Raw genomic sequence first — 18,652 nt, forward strand, 5'->3', positions numbered from 1 at the left:
TAAAATGTGGGTCGGCTGAGAGAGTGATCTTTTTCTCTCTGACTGAACCCTTTCTTTCTCTCCTCTCTTCTTTCTCTTCTCTCTTTCTTTCTTACTTCAAACCTAGGACTGAACCAGTGTTAATCAAACCATTAACAATAGCTAATACCTTTCCTCCTGAGTCTCCGAGGACACCTCCTAACCCTACCACATCTTGGTTACCAAAGAAACTTCCATCAAAATTAAGCTTCACAAAGTTTGTTGCTGTGGTCTCCATACCATAAAGATTTTTTCCTTAAATTGGGCTGATACAGCGACTTCCTTGTGAGTTCTCAGAATGCCATCCAATGAATACTTGGAAGTCTTCCAAAGTTTTCATCCAATGAGCATCTTTTAACTTTACTGTTTCGAAGATTTCCACCTCTGATCTGCTTTTTTTCATTGAAGATCCTTCCATTTCTCTCTTCCCAAATGGACCATAACAAGGCGGCCATAGCTGTTTTCCATAACAACCTTCCTCTTTGCTTTAGTTGCCTCATTGGGATCAAAGAGGCCCACCACTTCCTGTGGGGGATTCCACCTTTAGCCAAACAGAGAACAAAGATGCTCCCAAATACAAAGAACAAAAGGGCATAATAGAAATACTTGGGAAACAGTTTCACCATTGTGTTTACATAGGATGCACAAGTAAGGGGAAAGGCACTTATTTGGCCTTCTTCTTTGTAACACATCACAGGTGTTGATCTTTCCAAGGATGACTTCCCAGTAAAAGGCTCGAGTCTTGGGAGGATTGGCTTACTCCAAATTTCTTTCACCAAGAAGTTTGCCCCTAAGGTAGATGGCTGAATTAAGAAGTTAAGGAAAAAAGCACAAGTAAAAAAGTCATTTAGGGAGATTGACCACACCCTGGTGTCCTCTACATTTTGATCCAAAAAAACTGAGTCAAGTCTGGCCAAAAGAGAGATGAGAGACTCACGTTCTGATTCCCTAAGACCCCTTTCGAACCCAAAGTCCCAATTTAAACCCGAAGCAGAGAAACTCAAAAACTTTAAGTAATGGGTTCAGATTTGTAATTGGAAAGTGCATAAAGCAAAGGAAATTGAACCTTTAATGGATGTTTACCTATCCAAAGGTCCTCCCAGAACAAGACTCGGGCATTACACTCGTTGAAAACTTTAAACTCCTTTAACTCTTTTTCATATGATGATCTTTGGAGGAGCTGATCAGCAATGGCTAATACTTCAGCCAAGAAAGATATTGTTAAAATAGTTTGGTCACCTCCGCTGGAAGGTATTGTTAAACTAAACTTTGGTGGAAGTAGTTAGGGTAATCCAGGACCTTTGAGTATAGTTTGGCTACCTTTGTGCTTTTTTTGTGCCTTGCGCTTTTAAAACACTGCAACCTGTATTAGTAAACTTGAAGGACCCAAACTAGAATTACCTGAACCCGGGCTACCAACCCCTTCAACATGAAAAAATGCACCCACCCAAAGTCTGACCAATTTACTCTGAACCTAACACCGAATCGTCCAAATCCTTCTTGAGTGTTATAGATTTTGCTTGACTTGCCAGACTAGAACTGCCACCAATTTCAGTCAACTGACCTTTGTGTCAAGAGTCAAACAAGTTGGTATCTAATGTGTCAGGTTATAGGAGGTACTGGTCAGTTCATGAAACACCAACCAACCAGAAACCCTATAGTCACCATTACCAAAGCTTGGAGAAGCTCTTTCCTCATGCCTATTCCTTTAATTCACACGCAAAAGTTCTGAAATCAGGACAATTCTAATCTTCATTGGGGTTTCAATCTTCAACCAGGGACCTGGGTAATTCATGATTCTGGACTGGAAAAATGTTTTCAGTATCTTGTGGGAGGTTAATAGATTTTGAGCATCATCTAAAATGATTGAACACTGCTGCAAACATAACATAGGGAAGATTTTGTATCAGTATATAGCCCAGACCTGGGGGTTAACAAGAGCCCCAGCTTTTAGGGGTCTGTCAACAAAAATGACCACTTTTAAATGAAGATAATAGCGATGGTTTTCAGTTATATTAAGAATACCAATGCTAGCCCCTAGGTATTCTGCTATATCCTCCCGAACATGTTCAAGGAAATTGTGGACCTGAACTCACACCTCAGCCTCCTTTATAACCTAATCATCTTGCCTAAACCTGCTCTCCATCCCTTTTGCATCTACCAGTGATTAAAAAGTAGCCATGGTCCTGACCTAAAAATCATCCAATTGTCTGGAACTAAATTTATAATCAGTGAATGCAGGTCATCCATACCCCACGCAACTCTGATCTGGTTGATGAAATCCGGGATGGGAATTGTTGATATCTTGGGAAAACTTTCCCAATGAAGCAAGGTTCTAGGCCTCTCTTTGTTCTCCCAGAAGTTCTATCAAAGTCAAAGAGATCCACATCACCATATTCATTGTCATTCATCATATTGACAAATTCAACATGAAGGTTATTTAGATCCCCCATCTAAAACACAAATAAATCTCAAAGATCATTAAATAGAACAGAAGTTAGATCATAAAATACAAAGAAAAGGAAAGAAACAAAGATACCCCAACTAGGGAGACAACCCCAAAAATGGAGAAGAAAGTTAACTCCAGGAACAGGAAAGAAACATACCTGGAAGTGGCACAGAGCTAAACAAAATGGAGACCACCAACTGTTACCAAACTAAATGCTACCATACTAGCAGTTACTAAACCATAACTAAAATCTACCAGCCTATAGATCATTGAGTTGTCAGGTTGTTCGTCTATGCCCATGATTTATATTTTGTAATTCCTGTCTTCTCTATTCAACAGGGACACCGAAACCCATTAGATGGCATACCACCTGCTGTCAAAGCTGCATTGACAAAGGCATACAAGCAAGGAAGTAGCTTGCGCGTGGTACGATCAGCTGACTTGATCACACTTCCTGGAATTAAGAAGGCCCCAAAGAAGCGTGTAGCAGCAATGTTAGAGCCAGTGGAAGATACTTTGGCAGAGGAGGACGATGATGCACTAGCAGAAAGTGAAGAAGAGAACTCTTCAGATACAGAGGATATGGGTGAGTCTTTCTCTTAATGATTGACTAGTTATTTACTCTGAGGGTGTGGGTAAGTGGGTTAAATTCTGCAGTGCTTGTAATGTAATGGGAAACTTGAAAACCTGGGTAACATTTTTTTTCTTGTTGTATTGAATAATTTATAGCTCTTGGTGCACTGGTGATTGTGTATAGATTTTTGACATTTCTATCAGTTTTTTATTTCTATATGGTCTATTCACCTTGATTTTTCGTCACTACATTTGCAAATAATCCCATGTTTGATTCATGGTTATGTATCTTATCTGGTAAACTCTAGTACCACGTGGAAACTCGTTGAACACTAGATCCTGATTCTTCACTGCCTGTTCATACTGTTTTACCTAATAAGCTTGTAAATGTTATCTACGGATTCCTAGACGGCAATTGCATTATCTGCTTCATTCTCTCTAAAAAGGCTCTTTGTGAAGTCATTATTAATGAATTATTTTGCACAGTAAAGTGAGCATGTTGGATCATCAAAAAAGAATTGCTGACATTTCATTTGCATTTTTCTCGTGTCAGAAAATATTGATAAACAACTTAAGATGGATTTTCAGAGCAACAGCTCGAAAGGTGGGTATTAAGTTACCATTTGTTTGTCACTTTGAGATCAAGAACTTACAAGTCAATGGATCTCTTTCTACACTTCTTTTGTTTTGTTTTTCCTTTATAATTTGGGATCTTGTGTTTATTTTTTGCAGGAATTCAAGTCAAATTGGACTTGAAAAACACGGGAAATTCTAATGCAAAGAAGACACCAGCGAATAACTCGAAGGAAAGCTCTCAATCTGGACAGAAGAAAGGGGGACGGGGTTCTGGAGCAGCAGCCAAGAGAAAAAGATAGAAGAGGACTTAGTAGTTTTAAGGTATTTTTGAGTAGGAAAGCGTATGGCTTCCTAAAATTTGGGGCTGTTGCCATTTGTAAGTATTTCATCACGAACACTTTTTGAGGTTGCTACCATGGTTCACAGTGTTCTATATAAACAATGAAATTGGGCATCTAATGGGAGGAGCAAAAGATTACAACTCTGGATATTTTACTGTCGTTTCAAAAAGTACCAACAAAATTTCTATTTTATGTATGCAAGCATTCAGTAACATTGGAAAAAAATCATGGATTTTGTTAATTGGAAAACAATGACGAGGCATACAATTTCAGCAAAGTTTTATTATAAAATCTTGAGGAAGGTATTTGGATTTGATCCCAATCAGTTAAATCAACACTTGGATTTTAAGTTTTTCATTGTATAAATGGACTGGCCATGATAAATTTAGAAGCGTGCTTCAATATCTCAATTAGGCTGTGTTTGGTTTGATGAACGACTCCCTGAAAATTGTTAGTGGTTGTAAGACATTTCATGCTGTTTCAATTAGGCTTATCTGGCGTTCTATGTAGGGTATTTTATGGGTAATGGCCCACAATTGATCAAGAGATTATTTTCTAGTTCCAAGTTCCAGCTACCGAGAACTTTCTGAGAATTGGAATGGATGCAGAAACAACAAATGCTTGCCAAATCTCGTATGACGATGCTGGGCTCAATGAATTGTGAATATGGGGGATATAACGATGGGTGAGTGATTGGGTCTTTATCAAGGTTGCGTGATCCCATCCATCATTTTGCTTCATTTCAAGTCCAAAATGGTAGGGCGGGCCCACATAATATGAGAGTTCTTACTTACTGGAACATCACACTCGATAACCGTTGGATTTGGGAGCGGATGGGCGGTGTGTGGATGTTGGGCAACATCCGCGGTGGACAAAGGACCACAGGAATCTCAGTGACGGGGACAACCAAGTTAATGTCGAATTGTCAACAAATTCGGTTCGGGCTCCGTCCCACTGAGTTGCTTAAGAAATGTATTCATGGGCTACGGAAATGCTATGCTTTTATCTTTTCTCTTTTGTTTTAGTATAAATATAAAAAGAAGTGATCAAAGTGGCCAAGTTGGGTTTTGTGATAAATAAGGTTACCCGCATACATGATGACATGATACATCTGTCCCTCTCATACCCGCATTGCACTGCAAAGTGCAAACTAATTCATTGCAGAAATGAACCAAAGAGTGGTCTAAAACAAGCCTGAATCTGCTCCTCACACCAATCTCACGTCTCAACCGCATATTGGGAACATCTCCCGCAAGTAGTGTCATTTTGACTATGGAAAAAAAAAGGCACCCTTCATCATCATTTCTGCGAGTTGCAACTTGCAAGGCAGGATCAGGATGTTTTACTAAAATTAAAACCGTGTTATTTTTACTTTTCTTTAGAGGGTCTTGTTTTAATTTTCACTTCTCGCTACATAAAAATAACGCGGTTTCTAGATTCCGTCTCCAAATCTCCATTCAACAATAGGTAGAAATGCGACTTTGCATGTAACTATTCTATTTCACCAAGACAGGCAGGCAGACAAAAAGGCTGGCTGATAGTGAAGAGTGCAAGAAACAAACAAAAAATAATTCAGACAATGAGAGAGGGAGAGATGATGCAAATTTCACTGGACAGAACGATAATTACAAGTTGTTGGGTATGACCAAAAGAATTTATTATTTGTATAAATCTATTTTGATTTTGACTATCATTAATTACTATATCAGATTCCTGTCCTTTTCTCTTGTTTTATTTTATAAATTATTTTAATGTATGGTATTGGTAGCCACATGAAAACGAGGGCTATTTTGCGCCTCCCTATAACCTCAAAAGTAAACCCCTCCACCTCCACCATTTCCCCAACATAGTGTATTTACTTTTGATAATAAATCTTATGTACTCAAATCAAATAGTGTATTTACTGTTGATAATAAACATCGATGGGATTATTCTCCCCCACCCCAGCACAACCCCACATCCCTTCCTGATTTCCCTTCTTTTAACACGTCCAGGTGCAACCCACCCCTACTCTTTTGTCTTGTGGTTGTGGGGGAGAAAAACCATGACACAATTAAACAATATCAAGTAATTTAAGAAAAAAAAAACAAAAAACAAAAAACCAAATTAACAATATAAGAAATCAACAGTCGTCTTCCTTTGTTTATACATCCTTCCTCCTACTTTCCGCGAATCACGAGGTATCTGCATTACAAAAACACATGCGTCATTTTAATTAATACATGAAGCTCTCTTAATAAAAATTGCGACCGATTACTACTGGGGTCTGGTCTGGGGGTGGGAAATGGGAATGGAGATAGATACAACGCAAAAACCAACACTCTAGTTTGTTGCATTACAGCAGCCTTCTACATATATAGTTTAATGTATAACAAAATCACATATGTTTATTTTATCACTACTAAAATAATAATAAAAAGTAAAAGAATAAACAAAAGGGAGGTTCATATTTCATATTTCATAAATCATAATTCATGCTTCATCCCATCCCGGTCTGTCGGGGTCCGGTCAACTCTAAACCGGACCACAGTGGCTTAACCCCCCGGGACCAAGTGGGCTCCACACTAAAACCAAAAAGTGATATTGGAAAAAACAGATGGTATTGGTATTTGATAGCACCCTCGTGAATGGGCTCCACACTAATACCAACAATTCAATTTCACAATGGCTATACATACTTACTTTTGACTATTCATTTGGGTTTTTCCTGCCTGAATCACACTAGCCTGGCCTTGCCATAACTCACAAGGCAGAAAAGAAATATCACAAACCGGTTCAACCAGATTCCCATGCAATTAATTGAATGAATAAAAGGAACCAACCACCTATTCTGAGTTCCTGACCGTTCCTTAATGAATAAAAGGACCCCAATTATTTATTATTAGTCTTTAGTTCTGCTGTTCCAAAATTTTAATTTTACCCAAACACAATGTACTTGAACTTGACTCCTTAGTAAACGGAATTTGTATAGTAAACGGAACTTGACTCCTTAATTTTACCCAAACATAATTTTACCCCAATTATTTTTTTTTTTTTATTTACCTTTGTGTGTTTTTCGTTTATGCAGTAAGAATTTGTATAGGATGGAGACTTCATTGACAAGCGCTAAACCGAGAACCGTGTCCAAAAGCGCCCAGCATCTTACACGTTACCTCCATCAATTTCCCTGTAATTTTTTAACAACAAATGTCAGCAACAATCGTCAATAACAAAAGAAAAAACTACACACAATAAACAAAGCAGAAGAACATATATATATATATATATATATAATTCAGCCTCATTAAACAAACCCCAAATTAATCAATTCGTTCAATAATAAAACCCCAAATCCTTATGGCGTCTCAGTCCCTGTTCAAGCACACAGTTCAATCCATTCCCACAAAGCCAGCCCCCCCCACCACCACCAAAAAAACCCTCTAAATCTAATTTCTTCGGGAAACAGAATAACTTAGACTGAAACCACCAAGCTCACCACCTTGTGCTTGAACAGACCGAGATTGGAAGGTTTTAAGCTAATGACAACAGGGGCATTTAAGTCATTGTACTACTCCCCTCCCGGCCTACAATGCAAGGGACTGCAGGCTGGAACTAGAATGCGAGCTCGAATAAAGCCTAAAAGGTCTCTAATTATTCCTGAAAATGCCCCTCCGCACCCCACCACCACTACTACCGTCGAACCTAATCACGGACCGTTCATAAACCAAGACCATATATTATAATCACCACGAGTGACGACGACAAGTCCCAACACCCAACACTACATGGATTCCGGCAACCGGACTCAACGCCTCAATAATAAACGCCCGGATTCCGGTCGCAGCGTCTCACATTTCGGTTCGTTGCTTCCTAAACTATTGTAGATGCAATGGCGGATTAAGACATACTAATTAGAAGGATGAAATCACGAACCTCTCCTTGCTTTTACAGATGTCTTGGAGGGCTTGACCGTTTTTGTTTTTGCTGTTTTCGTTTCGGGTTTCGACTGTTGCTCTTCTGGCGGGAACAACACACCGTCAATGCCCTGCACTGAAATCCGACCGTCCGTGTAGATATCAGGATCGAACAAATAGGCAGACCCATCGCCGTGCCCGAATTTCACAGACCCATCAGCCTCCAGCGCCACCACCTTGTGCGGCAGCCGTAGCGTATCGTATCGGACCTTGCCGAATCTTCTTACAGCGTTGTACATGCTCTCCTCCGTCTGGTATTCCGGAATGAGGTGGTAGTACATGATCTGTTCCGGCGCTCCCGGTTCGCTCAGCTGGTCCGTCGTGAGCTTCGCCATGGCCTCGTCGTTAGGCGCTAATACGGTCAGTACGTAGCCCTCGGAAACCAGTCTCCCCATTTCCGTGGCTAACGACGTCAGGTTCACAAGAATATCTGCCAACTCGTTGTATCCACCGTAATGCAGGAGGGTTTGGATGAAGTCCTTCACCTGGCTCTCACCGTCGAACCAATGGTGAGGCCCGCCCGGCCCTGGTGCAGGTACCGGTGCACTACCTGGAGCAGAAGCCATGGCCTCGTAGATCGGGAGAGAAGGAGGTGAACCGGGAGGAGCAGGTGGTGCCGCCTTCTTCAACCGGTGGGTTCTAGTGTCCACTTCAGGTGCCCCCTCCGGTCGAACGGCCGAGATAGAACTGAGGCTCCGGCGACGGTTGAAGTCTTCCTGCACGGATCGCGGAATCAATAACCGCTCAATCCCGTGGATAACACCGTCAGGGCGGACCACAGCGTCGGGGTGGACAACAGTCGCAAGATCAACGACCTTCTTGCCGGAATCCTTACACGTCAAGTGGAGGTGATCGTTGGAAAGCGTCTGATGTCTGACTGACTTAGCTGCAATCTTCGGCCACTCATCCGACGCTATCCGTTTGGGAATAATGTGAAACATCAAAAGAGTCTGAAGAGACTTGAGATTACCAGGCTCGAGAAGGAACCGCTTGAACTCGGGGTCGAGGTCGCGTTCCAAAGCTTCATTTTTGGGAGCGAAAATGGTGATGTTATACTTCCCGACCGCTTCTTCTAGGGTTTGCAAAAGGAGAGCTTTCTCGACCAGCTCGGAGAGTTCGGTGTAATGTGAGTCGAGGAGGGCCACTAGGACAGAATGAGAGTTGATTTGGCCGGAGTTAGACGGGGAAGACTGCTTTACACCCGAGTTTCCCGACAATGCAGCGCCGTTTGCAACAAAGAAGAGAAGGAACGACAAGTAGAACAACTTAGACGCGCCATAGATCTCAGACTCCATGGCGATCGAGGAGGGGAACCAGTTTCAGAGAGGTGAAATTTTGACCAAAAACCAGAGAGGCTTGAATCCTCGGATGCTTGTTTTTCTGCTCGTTTTCCCGTGTAACTTTACTTTGCCTATTGCGTTTCGTTTTCTTGTGCCTTTCTTTTATTATATTAATGCTTCCGGATTTCAAAGTGGGCTATTAACTAGAGTTGGTAAAGCTTCGTCGGTTCCGGTGAGAGACTGAGGGCGGACACGTGGCGACACCAGGTGAACACTGCAGAGGCCCTTCAGCCTTCAGGCAGACTGGTAATGAGGACCGCACCGCGACTATTGTCAGGGGTGACTCACGGGCCATCGCTCCAGCGATTCCAGCTGGATAGCTATAGTTTTGATTCTTGTACTATTATGCCCTTTATGTCAGTCGGTCGGGTTCGGTACGGGTTTGTCTCCAACCCATCCTAACCCGATCTGACCCTATAGGATTATCCGATTTTGTCTATAGTCTTTCATTTGCATCTTTTCTGAGATATTTTGAAACTTCATGAATTTTAAACAAGCATGAAAAGAAATCGTAAAGTTTATGGATATGAGGGTAGAAATTAATATCAAATTGTAAAATCAGGTTGAAGATTCAAAACCCGACGTCCAAGTAAGTTTGACCCTAACAAAACTAGAACTAACTAATCAAAACGCTTTTACAAAAATAAATAAATAAATAAATAAAAAACTAAATAATCAATCAAAATCCTAATCGGACCCTACACCCAATCAAACCTTGATCGTTAACTAGACCCATTGACATATTGGGCCAAAGTCTTGGTTCAGTCTCCAAAAGAGGAGGGTAATTTAATAATTTTGCAGTTGTGGCGTGGACGACGAGCTGCTTGAGCTGGGAAAGAGGAAGAGCCGTACAAAAAGAAATAGAGGTGGGGGCCACGCGTTTTAGGAAGCCCGCCAAGCCGAAAGGAAGAAAGCTGAGCTGTCACTGTCTGACGCAAGCTAATAGAAGCCTTGCATTTCAATGTTCTGAGAAGTGGAGTGAGAATAAAACCCTCAAACCAGAAACAAAGGGAAGTAGGAAACGGGGGGCTTAACGGAGACATCTTGCCGTTAGTCTCCGTCATGCAAACCCTATATGGTTAGGTGGTGAACCGGGGTTAAGGAGTGTGGTTACGTCAGAACTCGGAATCTCTGACCTCTCTCCGACGCTTGTGTGCCGCCGTGTCGGTGGGTGTTCGAGGCTTTCCACTTTTCTTTGCTTTGGTTTCTTTATCAATCTCAAATAAATCGTGTGGCGTAAAAAATTGGAAACACGTGCTTTTTGACTCAGGGATAACAAAGCTAGACGGGCTGTGTAGCAGACTAGCAGTATAATATTTTGCACGTGGCAACCCAAAGGGTGATATGTTCTTTTCGAGCATTAGCCCACGTGGCAACTTTTTGGAACAAAATCAAAGGAAACTAATTTTTGAACAGTTTTTCTAACCCTTTGATGGATTGCCTCTGGGATAGTTTTATAACTGATACGTATGGAACATATTATTATAATTTTTAATATTGCCAAGTGAGCGGTAACTCGATTGGTACTAAATTAGGTAGTCCCATACGAGATTCAATTTCAAGCTCTGTTATCGAGTCTCACCACCTTTGAGAAGAGCTATGTTAAGAAATTGAATTACAGCCCCTATGGGGCAATGGCGAATAATCAATACAAAAGAAATTAGTTTTTAATATTTAGATCCTTTAGATGAAAAAAGATTTTTATTGTTAAATTGGTAATGAATTTATAAACTAAGCAAGGAAAAAGATTAAAATGGAAAATGAGCAGGAAAAGAGAAAAAAAAAAAAAAAGACGCCCTAGTATAATTTACAAAAATGTAGAATAAGTCGACCTTTTCTTTTTCTTTTTCTTTTCCTGATTTTTGTTTAATGATAATTGGATCTCTTTTGGTAAACATTTCATGGGATTTCTAGGGTTTATGTACATGTGCTTGGTTCTTTTTCAGTCATAAATTTGTGAAAAAGTCCTTAAGACATTTTATGAAATTTCTTAACAAACTTTTTCTTTCTCACTATATTATGGAGGAACCAAAAAACAGCTCAAGGGGCTATAAAAAAAAAAAAGCATTTAGCAAAGGATATACAGAGACACATTGGAAAGATTTTCCTTTGAACCACTTTTTTATAATTTCTTAAATGAACTACAAATTCTTTTAATAATAAACATAGAATTCAATGGGCTTGTTATATGATGGCCAATATCTCGTTGATGAGGACCACCCACTGAAAGTTATTTTCAATAAAACTTTACTTAGACCTCAAAATAAATAAATAAATAAAACTTAGCTCGGAAGTTCAATCCAAAAGGTGGCTGTTCCTTTTTCTTTTTATTTTGGTTTTACATTTGTAATATATATATATATACTTTTCAATTTTTTTTCATTAACTTATAATATCTTTTGATGCATTTATTCCATGCTATTTTTTCTTCAAATATTAATTTTATCTCTTAAATGCATACCTAAAATATTAGGTTAAGTTTATCAAGATAAGAGCTCTCAATGAGTTGGGTCGGGACCATTTATTGCAGTTTCAAACCTATAAAGAGCCCCTTGTATATAAATTAATTTTGGTTAAAAACACTTGTTTTATCAATATATAAACTGTTAATTACTATATACCGTCGTTTTTATCAAGGCCAAGTTTGGAAGAGTATAAATACATACAAAATTAATATAAAGTTTTGCACTTTAGGTTGTGTTTGGAAATGATGTAAATGGAGTGTAGATCTTGGTTTAGGGTAAATTTGTACTCTAGTTCACTTTTGCCTGTGTTTGGCAATATTACATTTTTGCTTTGACAAATGACAGATCAATGCATATTTACATTGATAGTAAAATGTAAAAGTATGTCAATAAAAAGGAAGTAAATTTGCGTTCAAGTGTGTTTTGATAAAAAAAAAGCATATACTTTATTGAAATTCGTGTTTGTATCCATTACAACTAAAAGTTTATTTGGTAATAAGGTAAATTTGTCAATGCAAAACTAACCCAATAAGTACAGTGCAAAACCTTGTATTTTGTATGTGTTTGTATCTGTATTTTTTCCAAACTGAGCCTTACATATTTGTATTTGTACTCCTTCCAAACTAAGCCTAAGGTCATATTACTAAAATAAATTTCGTTTTTGGCTCCATGGAGCTACCAACCAGTTGGCACCTTTCTATCAAAATGAAGTTCTAAGTTGTTATTTTCGAGTCTGAATCTCCTGCCCACAAAAACTCTGCCCACAATTATCTCCACCATACATGGAGAACATCTCATCCTTTGTGGGTAGGCGTGGACAGAGTTCTCGTGGGCAGGAGATCCCGACTAACATAAGTAATTATAGATATTAAATATAATCCGGTTTAACAAGGTCAAACTCAATTTATTACCCCAATTAATAATTGGTTTGGTTTTGGATCTATTTTATAGAATGGATTAATAATTTGTTTGGAACTGGTCCACCCTATCTCAAAGCAGGACCCATTGACAACTCTAACCTAGAGGACTATTGTTTCAATCTTTATGAAAATTTCGAACCATTTAGGGAAGGCCCGCCAAAGAATCTACAATTGGCTTTGCATTCTAAGGCAATAACACTTCAACAGTCCTAAGGATTGGTCATTCAAAGTAGGGCTGTTCACAGGTCGGGTTGGGTCGGTTTATTGATGTTTTTCCAACCAACCCAACTTGGTCGGGTTACTTGAAAGTGAAATCGAAACCGACCCTATGTTAGCAAAACCGACCTGATCAGTTTGAGTCGGTTTCAGTTCTACTTAGTTGTGACTTAGTTGTTGTTCAAGTGTTCATTTATGGCTCTACATTCCCAAAAGAAACCAACATTTCCTTAATGTTTTGTGGCCCATCCATGGATCCAGTTGTGGAGGGAGAAGAGTTTGATAGACAACTTAGTTAAGTAGGTTGTAACTAGGATAGAGACAACTTAGTTAAGTAGGAACTAAGTAGGTTGTAACTACTAACTATGAACTAACTATTAAGTCAGTTCGGTCCGAGTCAGTTTCGGTTTTCATGAAACCGAACCGAATCATCGGTTTATGATTTTTTATAACCCGAAACCAACCAATGTTGAAAAAAACCCGACCGACTTGGGTTGGGTCGATCCGGGTTGGTCGGTTTGATCGAGTTCGGTCTTCTTATGAACAACCCTAATTCAAAGAAAATGGTTTCTTAATTACTAAGAGATTCCCTAAACCAAAAATCTGTGTAACTAGGTAATTACAAATCTGTATTTTTGAGTATTCATTTGGGATACGAACAAATTCAATTCAAAAGTATGAAAATGGGTCTCACCAATTCAATTGTCTAGGTCAACGGATTACTTTTACAAACCCCAGGATTTACTTATGGACGGGTGGTCACAATAAATTTGATTAATAATCAACAGGTCGATCCATAACATTATATTCATTACAGTTTTTGAATTATAAAATAATATAAACCTTAATGATCTGATAAATAGATTAAGGGGGGCGCTCTTTTTCTGAATTTTGAGAGGGGAAGGTTGGTCAACGGGATTTTGCTTCCCATTTACCAAGAATCCCATGTTCATTTTTCATATCTATGTGGGGAATAGGGAAAGTTTATTTTCCTATGTACCATTTATCCGAGTAAGTGATACACATTTCTTAGGTAGGTAAATAATTTTTCCACTTAATGAGGAAAATTGCCAACACTTGAATGGGACAAAAATACTCCATTTAATAATGATTTTTTTATAACTAAAATAGTCATTACCTTATTTACCTAGTAGATAAAAGAATATTGATAAATGCACTTATCCAAGTAAATGTTTCCAAAGAAAAATTTATCCAAATAATACATTTATCCGAATAAGTAACTTACCAAAAAATGAACGAAACCTAAAAAGATAATTAATTCAACCATCTAATTAATTGGAAAGTTGTGACTGAATCATTTGATCCGGAGGCGGGGTCAACAATGTGACGAAAACATTGAACAATAATTGCATCAGGAGTAATGAGTAGCTTCATTTTCACCCTAAGAATTCAAAGTCTGGCCCAACTTGCATGAGAACTACTATGACCATTGCATAGATCCCATTGTCCCACTATCACCAGACCAAACTGTACCCTTAAAATAAATTATTGCAAATGGCAAGTAAGCAACAACAAACCAGGAGTCTAAGACTGCCAACAGTCTCAAACCCATAAGATTCTTAATACATGCTTCTCTAATACGGTTGTTTGATAAAAAATAAGAGATATTATCTAAAGTTTATCATGATTTTTTTTGCATCTCTTAAAATTTACCATGATTTTATAAAACCTCCTAAAGGCCCAGTTTTATTATCCAAACCTCACTTTTCATTAAGATTTCCATTACATCACCATTAGTGATCATTAATAGAAGTTATCTACATAAGCATTTGAGTATTTTATATGACCAATTACCCTTGAATGGGCAGCTGAACTTATCAAATATTTTTCATGATAAAATTGCCCTAATTAACCTGATTCCAGACCAACTCATTAAATATTTAATAATGTTGATTGATCAATAAGGGGTAGTTTGATTATGTAAAATAATAGTTAAATGCTTATGTGGACAATTTCTATTGATGATCACTAACAGTGATCTAACAAAAATTTTACTAGAAGGTAAGTTTTAGAGAATACAATTTACTGACAAGGGGCTCTCTATAGGTTTTGAAAAGTCATGTTAGCACCAAATGGAACCATTATTTATTTTTCATTAGACTCAATTTAAAAGGCGTATAAATGCAAATATGTAGAGTGCAAAACTATATATTTTATATATATTTGTACTCCTTCCAAATGAGCCTTAAATGATATTAAAAATTTTAACAATATTAAAGATATTAATATAACGCACCACTTATGATTCAATATTCACCTTTAAATGATATTAGAACAATTTTCATAAAATTCACCATATATTTTGCCCTCCTTTATCTTCTCTCCAAACGTAGCTATTGATGGCCAAGGTTCTTATTCCTTAGCTTTCATTAATAATCCTTACCTTAGATGCATTAAAGCACAAAAATAGATCTCAGGCTGTTGACAGTAAACCCACATGGCAGCTTAGATGTGGGACCCGAATCCGGATGTCATCTCTGTGGGTGAACCATCAATGGATTTATTTATATGTTGTCAGTAAACCCACATGGCAACTTAGATGAGGGGCCCAGACCCAGATATGATCATCTCTCCGTGGGTGAACCGTGAACCATGAATCCATCCAATGTATATTAATGTTTGCTTTTATTTGTTTTAATTTCTGTAAAATAAAGATACCAACCAACAGCAGAAAAATGAATTGTAGAGCACACTGAAACAATAAAGCTGCCAACTCCCCACACAAAACAAACAACTAGGCATCTGGTTTACTGACAATCAGTAGCCTATGTCTGTTGGCTAGCTAGCTGATCCAGATTGGCAGTAAACGGATCAGATTTGAACCGAATCTTATATTTAGATTTACATCGGATTCATATCCAATATCATTAGTTAATGGAATTAAAATTGATCAAACTACTATATAATTATTAACAAAATTAAAATAAAGAATTTTGATATTGTTCGTCAAGTATGAAATGTTAATAAGCATAAAACAATCCAAGCCAACTTTATCAATAAATTTTTATCAATTATATATTGGATTTGGATGGATCCATATTTGATCCAATCATATTCGGATTATTTGGGTCGGATTCAAATTCAAATTCGGACTAGCATTAAGAGATCTATACTAAGAGATCTTTGGTTCCATGAATTACCTTAGGGAATTTCAGGTCGGATTCTAATTCAAATTCTCAGGCTTCAACCTGCAATCCCATGGATAGAGATGTCTGTGGATTGGGTTAAGCGGTAAGTTTGCATTGGCATGACCCTATTGGGTTAGCATCGAGCCAGCCTTAATGGAATTTCAGGTCGGGTTGGGTTGTCTGCCCTGTGCCAAACCCGACCCATTGATTGTAAAAATAACCTTAATTCAACTTATGGGTAGTACTTGTAGGGAGGATTGGATCAAGTTCAAATTTTAATTTTCATTTAGATGGACCTACTCAGGCAGCTAAATTCAGATTTGCTCCTATATTTTATGCTGTTATTCATGTGAAGATGTGCTCAATGCACGGTTATAATAGACTGTAAGATAGGTCTAAAGAGTGTTTGTGAGAATAAATCCAAATTTCCCCTAATTGATTTTTCTATCTTCTAAATGCAAAAGCAGCAAAGACTTTTTTTTTGCTGTTAGTAGATGTTTTTTTTTTTTTCTCCATGGGGCCCACACCCAAACCCATAAACACCTAGGTGTGATTCAACCCTAACTCTCAGAATTCAAATCAGCCCCCACAAGACTGCATCCTACATTACATTCTCACCGTATATATTAGGAACATCTCCAGATGATGATATCATCATATTTGATATTATCATTAAAAGATGTTTTCAATACACGGTAGGGATGTGCTGTGGGACGTTGTGGGGTGCAGTTTTGTGGGGGGCTGATTTGATCTCCAACTCTCTACTACAACGAGTGGTAGACCTTAACATGTTAGCACCTTGCCTTCTTTGTCAGTACATGAATCCTTTATTCCCAAAACTAAAACAACTGCCACATCAGCAAAAACATATAGCTTATGTGGCTAATAATTCTCCCTCAGTTGGGGAGAGAATGAGAGAGTTTTACAAAAGTTTCAATAAAGGGTGTTTTATATCTTGAATCATGCGTCCTTTCATAGTGAGACTTTGATTGTTTATCCTTAAATCCAAAAAAGAAAAAAAAAAAAAGGAAAAACAGGGCCTAGTTTTATTGCTTTTAGTTGAGAGCATGTTGAAGATATCTCAAACAAAATAATCATGATGGGCATTCTTTTGCACTGAATTGCCAATTCCAATCAACGCTCCCCTCTTACAAGTCACAATAATTATTATATTGTGCACATAAAGGAGAAACCAAACCCCCATGAAAAATGAGAGATTGAGGTACTAGTTCCTTTTTCTTCTAAGACCTCTCTAGTTTGAGCCTTAATAGGTGACACCTTGCGTACCTTATTAGCAACCAGAGACAGAAAAAAGAAAAAAAGATAGCACAAACAAAAGGAGTAATACAAGTTGATCATCTCAGAAGCCAGAACAAAGGGGCACATGTGCAAGAAGGTTCCTCCTTCCCATCGGGAAATTCAGCTACATGGGTTTCTTCAGCATCTTTTGCTAGATGACTAACTCCCCTTCTTTTTCATCCTTTCTATTTCTTTTCATTTGGGTTTGCTTGTTAGCTACCTGAAAAACATGGAGCTGGAATTAGAAAAGATAAGCTTTTATGGACCATACATGGATTCCAAGGTGCTTAGGATATTGTATATCACGTATAAATAAACTAGAAATTGCATAACATGATTTATTATAATAAAATGGGATCGAATTGACCTTGACATTCGTCATTGATAAAATGAGCTAAAAATTAAAACTTTTCTTGCTAAGGCTGTGTTTGATTGCAATGCAAATATAAATTTGCACTGCAAATGATTTAAATGTAAATTCTGATCTATTTTTGTTTTAAATTTTAATTTATTTTATTTGATTTTAATACAGATGAAGTAAATTAAAACCTGAAATAGAATAAAGTAAAACCCAAAACAAAATTAAACGCAGCCTAGAAACATAAGTGAGTTTTGGTTTTGCATTTTTAGTAGGGAAAATAGGGGCCATAACCAATCAAGGTCCCATAACTTGCCATATACCCCCATGATTGGAACCTAATGTTCAACGGACCCGAAGATTAATTGGGGCAACGTTCCAAGATATGTTTGGTTTGACATAAGAGTGACAAGAAATTACGAGGAACGTTCTTCACCAATTTTATGAAATTCCTTGGAGCCTGCCATTTCATTGCTAATTCACTAATTTCTTAAAAATATGTTTTGGAGGGAGAAAATTGTTGGACAATGAAAAAATTATAATATTTGAATTCTATTAACTCAATGTGTTTTGATGATAACAATCTTATTGAAAGTACTAATAAAATTATTTTAAGTGTGAAGTTGTGCCAAGTAATTTCTATTGAGTTATATTGATTAGCAATCATTTACGAAGAATCGACTTAGGTCTTAGAATGAAAACACTTTTGGGTAACTAACTATTGTCCAATCACTCTTCAAGGAAGACAATTTTGCTTTCAAGAAGAAGAAAAAGGAAGAAGCATCAAGTTCCAATATTTTATTGTGATGTATTTCTTAATACTTGATGTAATTATTTACATTAATTAGATTGCACACTATGGGCTCTCAACTAACCTATCTCAATTGGTCTTATCTTAGAGGAGAGCAAATCAGCCCCCCACAAGATTGCCCCCCACAACGTCCTACAGCACATTCAAGCTGTGTATTGGAAACATCTCTCAATGATGATATTAG

General features: G+C 37.9%; 2 protein-coding genes across 5 annotated transcripts in view; one reads left to right on the forward strand and one right to left on the reverse strand.

The window, feature by feature from the left end:
• The window catches only part of RFC1 (replication factor C1), a 65,223-nt gene extending 60,999 nt beyond the window's left edge, over positions 1–4,224 (forward strand). For 2 of the 4 annotated variants that reach the window (XR_016077191.1, XR_016077192.1), the window contains exons 22-24: positions 2,807–3,053; positions 3,594–3,644; positions 3,773–4,106. Coding sequence is in view for 2 of the 4 variants with exons in the window: in XM_010249706.3 (XP_010248008.1) it covers positions 2,807–3,053; positions 3,594–3,644; positions 3,773–3,915 (441 nt within the window). In the remaining 2 variants the exon portion in view is untranslated. Of the gene's footprint in view, positions 1–2,806; positions 3,054–3,593; positions 3,645–3,772 lie in introns of all 4 variants that reach the window. The other 2 variants (XM_010249706.3, XM_010249713.3) reach the window with 1 other exon arrangement.
• Positions 4,225–5,836: 1,612 nt separating this feature from the next.
• On the reverse strand, positions 5,837–9,362 carry LOC104590943 (fasciclin-like arabinogalactan protein 17). The gene is made up of 3 exons (XM_010249720.3): positions 7,870–9,362; positions 7,000–7,123; positions 5,837–6,141 (listed from the first exon to the last, which is right to left on the reverse strand). The coding sequence occupies exons 1-2, from the start codon at positions 9,203–9,205 to the stop codon at positions 7,050–7,052; spliced, it is 1,410 nt and encodes a 469-aa protein (XP_010248022.1). The 5' UTR covers positions 9,206–9,362; the 3' UTR covers positions 5,837–6,141; positions 7,000–7,049.
• Positions 9,363–18,652: the final 9,290 nt, after the last annotated feature.

The sequence above is a fragment of the Nelumbo nucifera genome, chromosome 6, assembly GCF_055504915.1.
Source record: "Nelumbo nucifera cultivar China Antique chromosome 6, China Antique-T2T, whole genome shotgun sequence".
Classification (NCBI taxonomy): domain Eukaryota; kingdom Viridiplantae; phylum Streptophyta; class Magnoliopsida; order Proteales; family Nelumbonaceae; genus Nelumbo; species Nelumbo nucifera.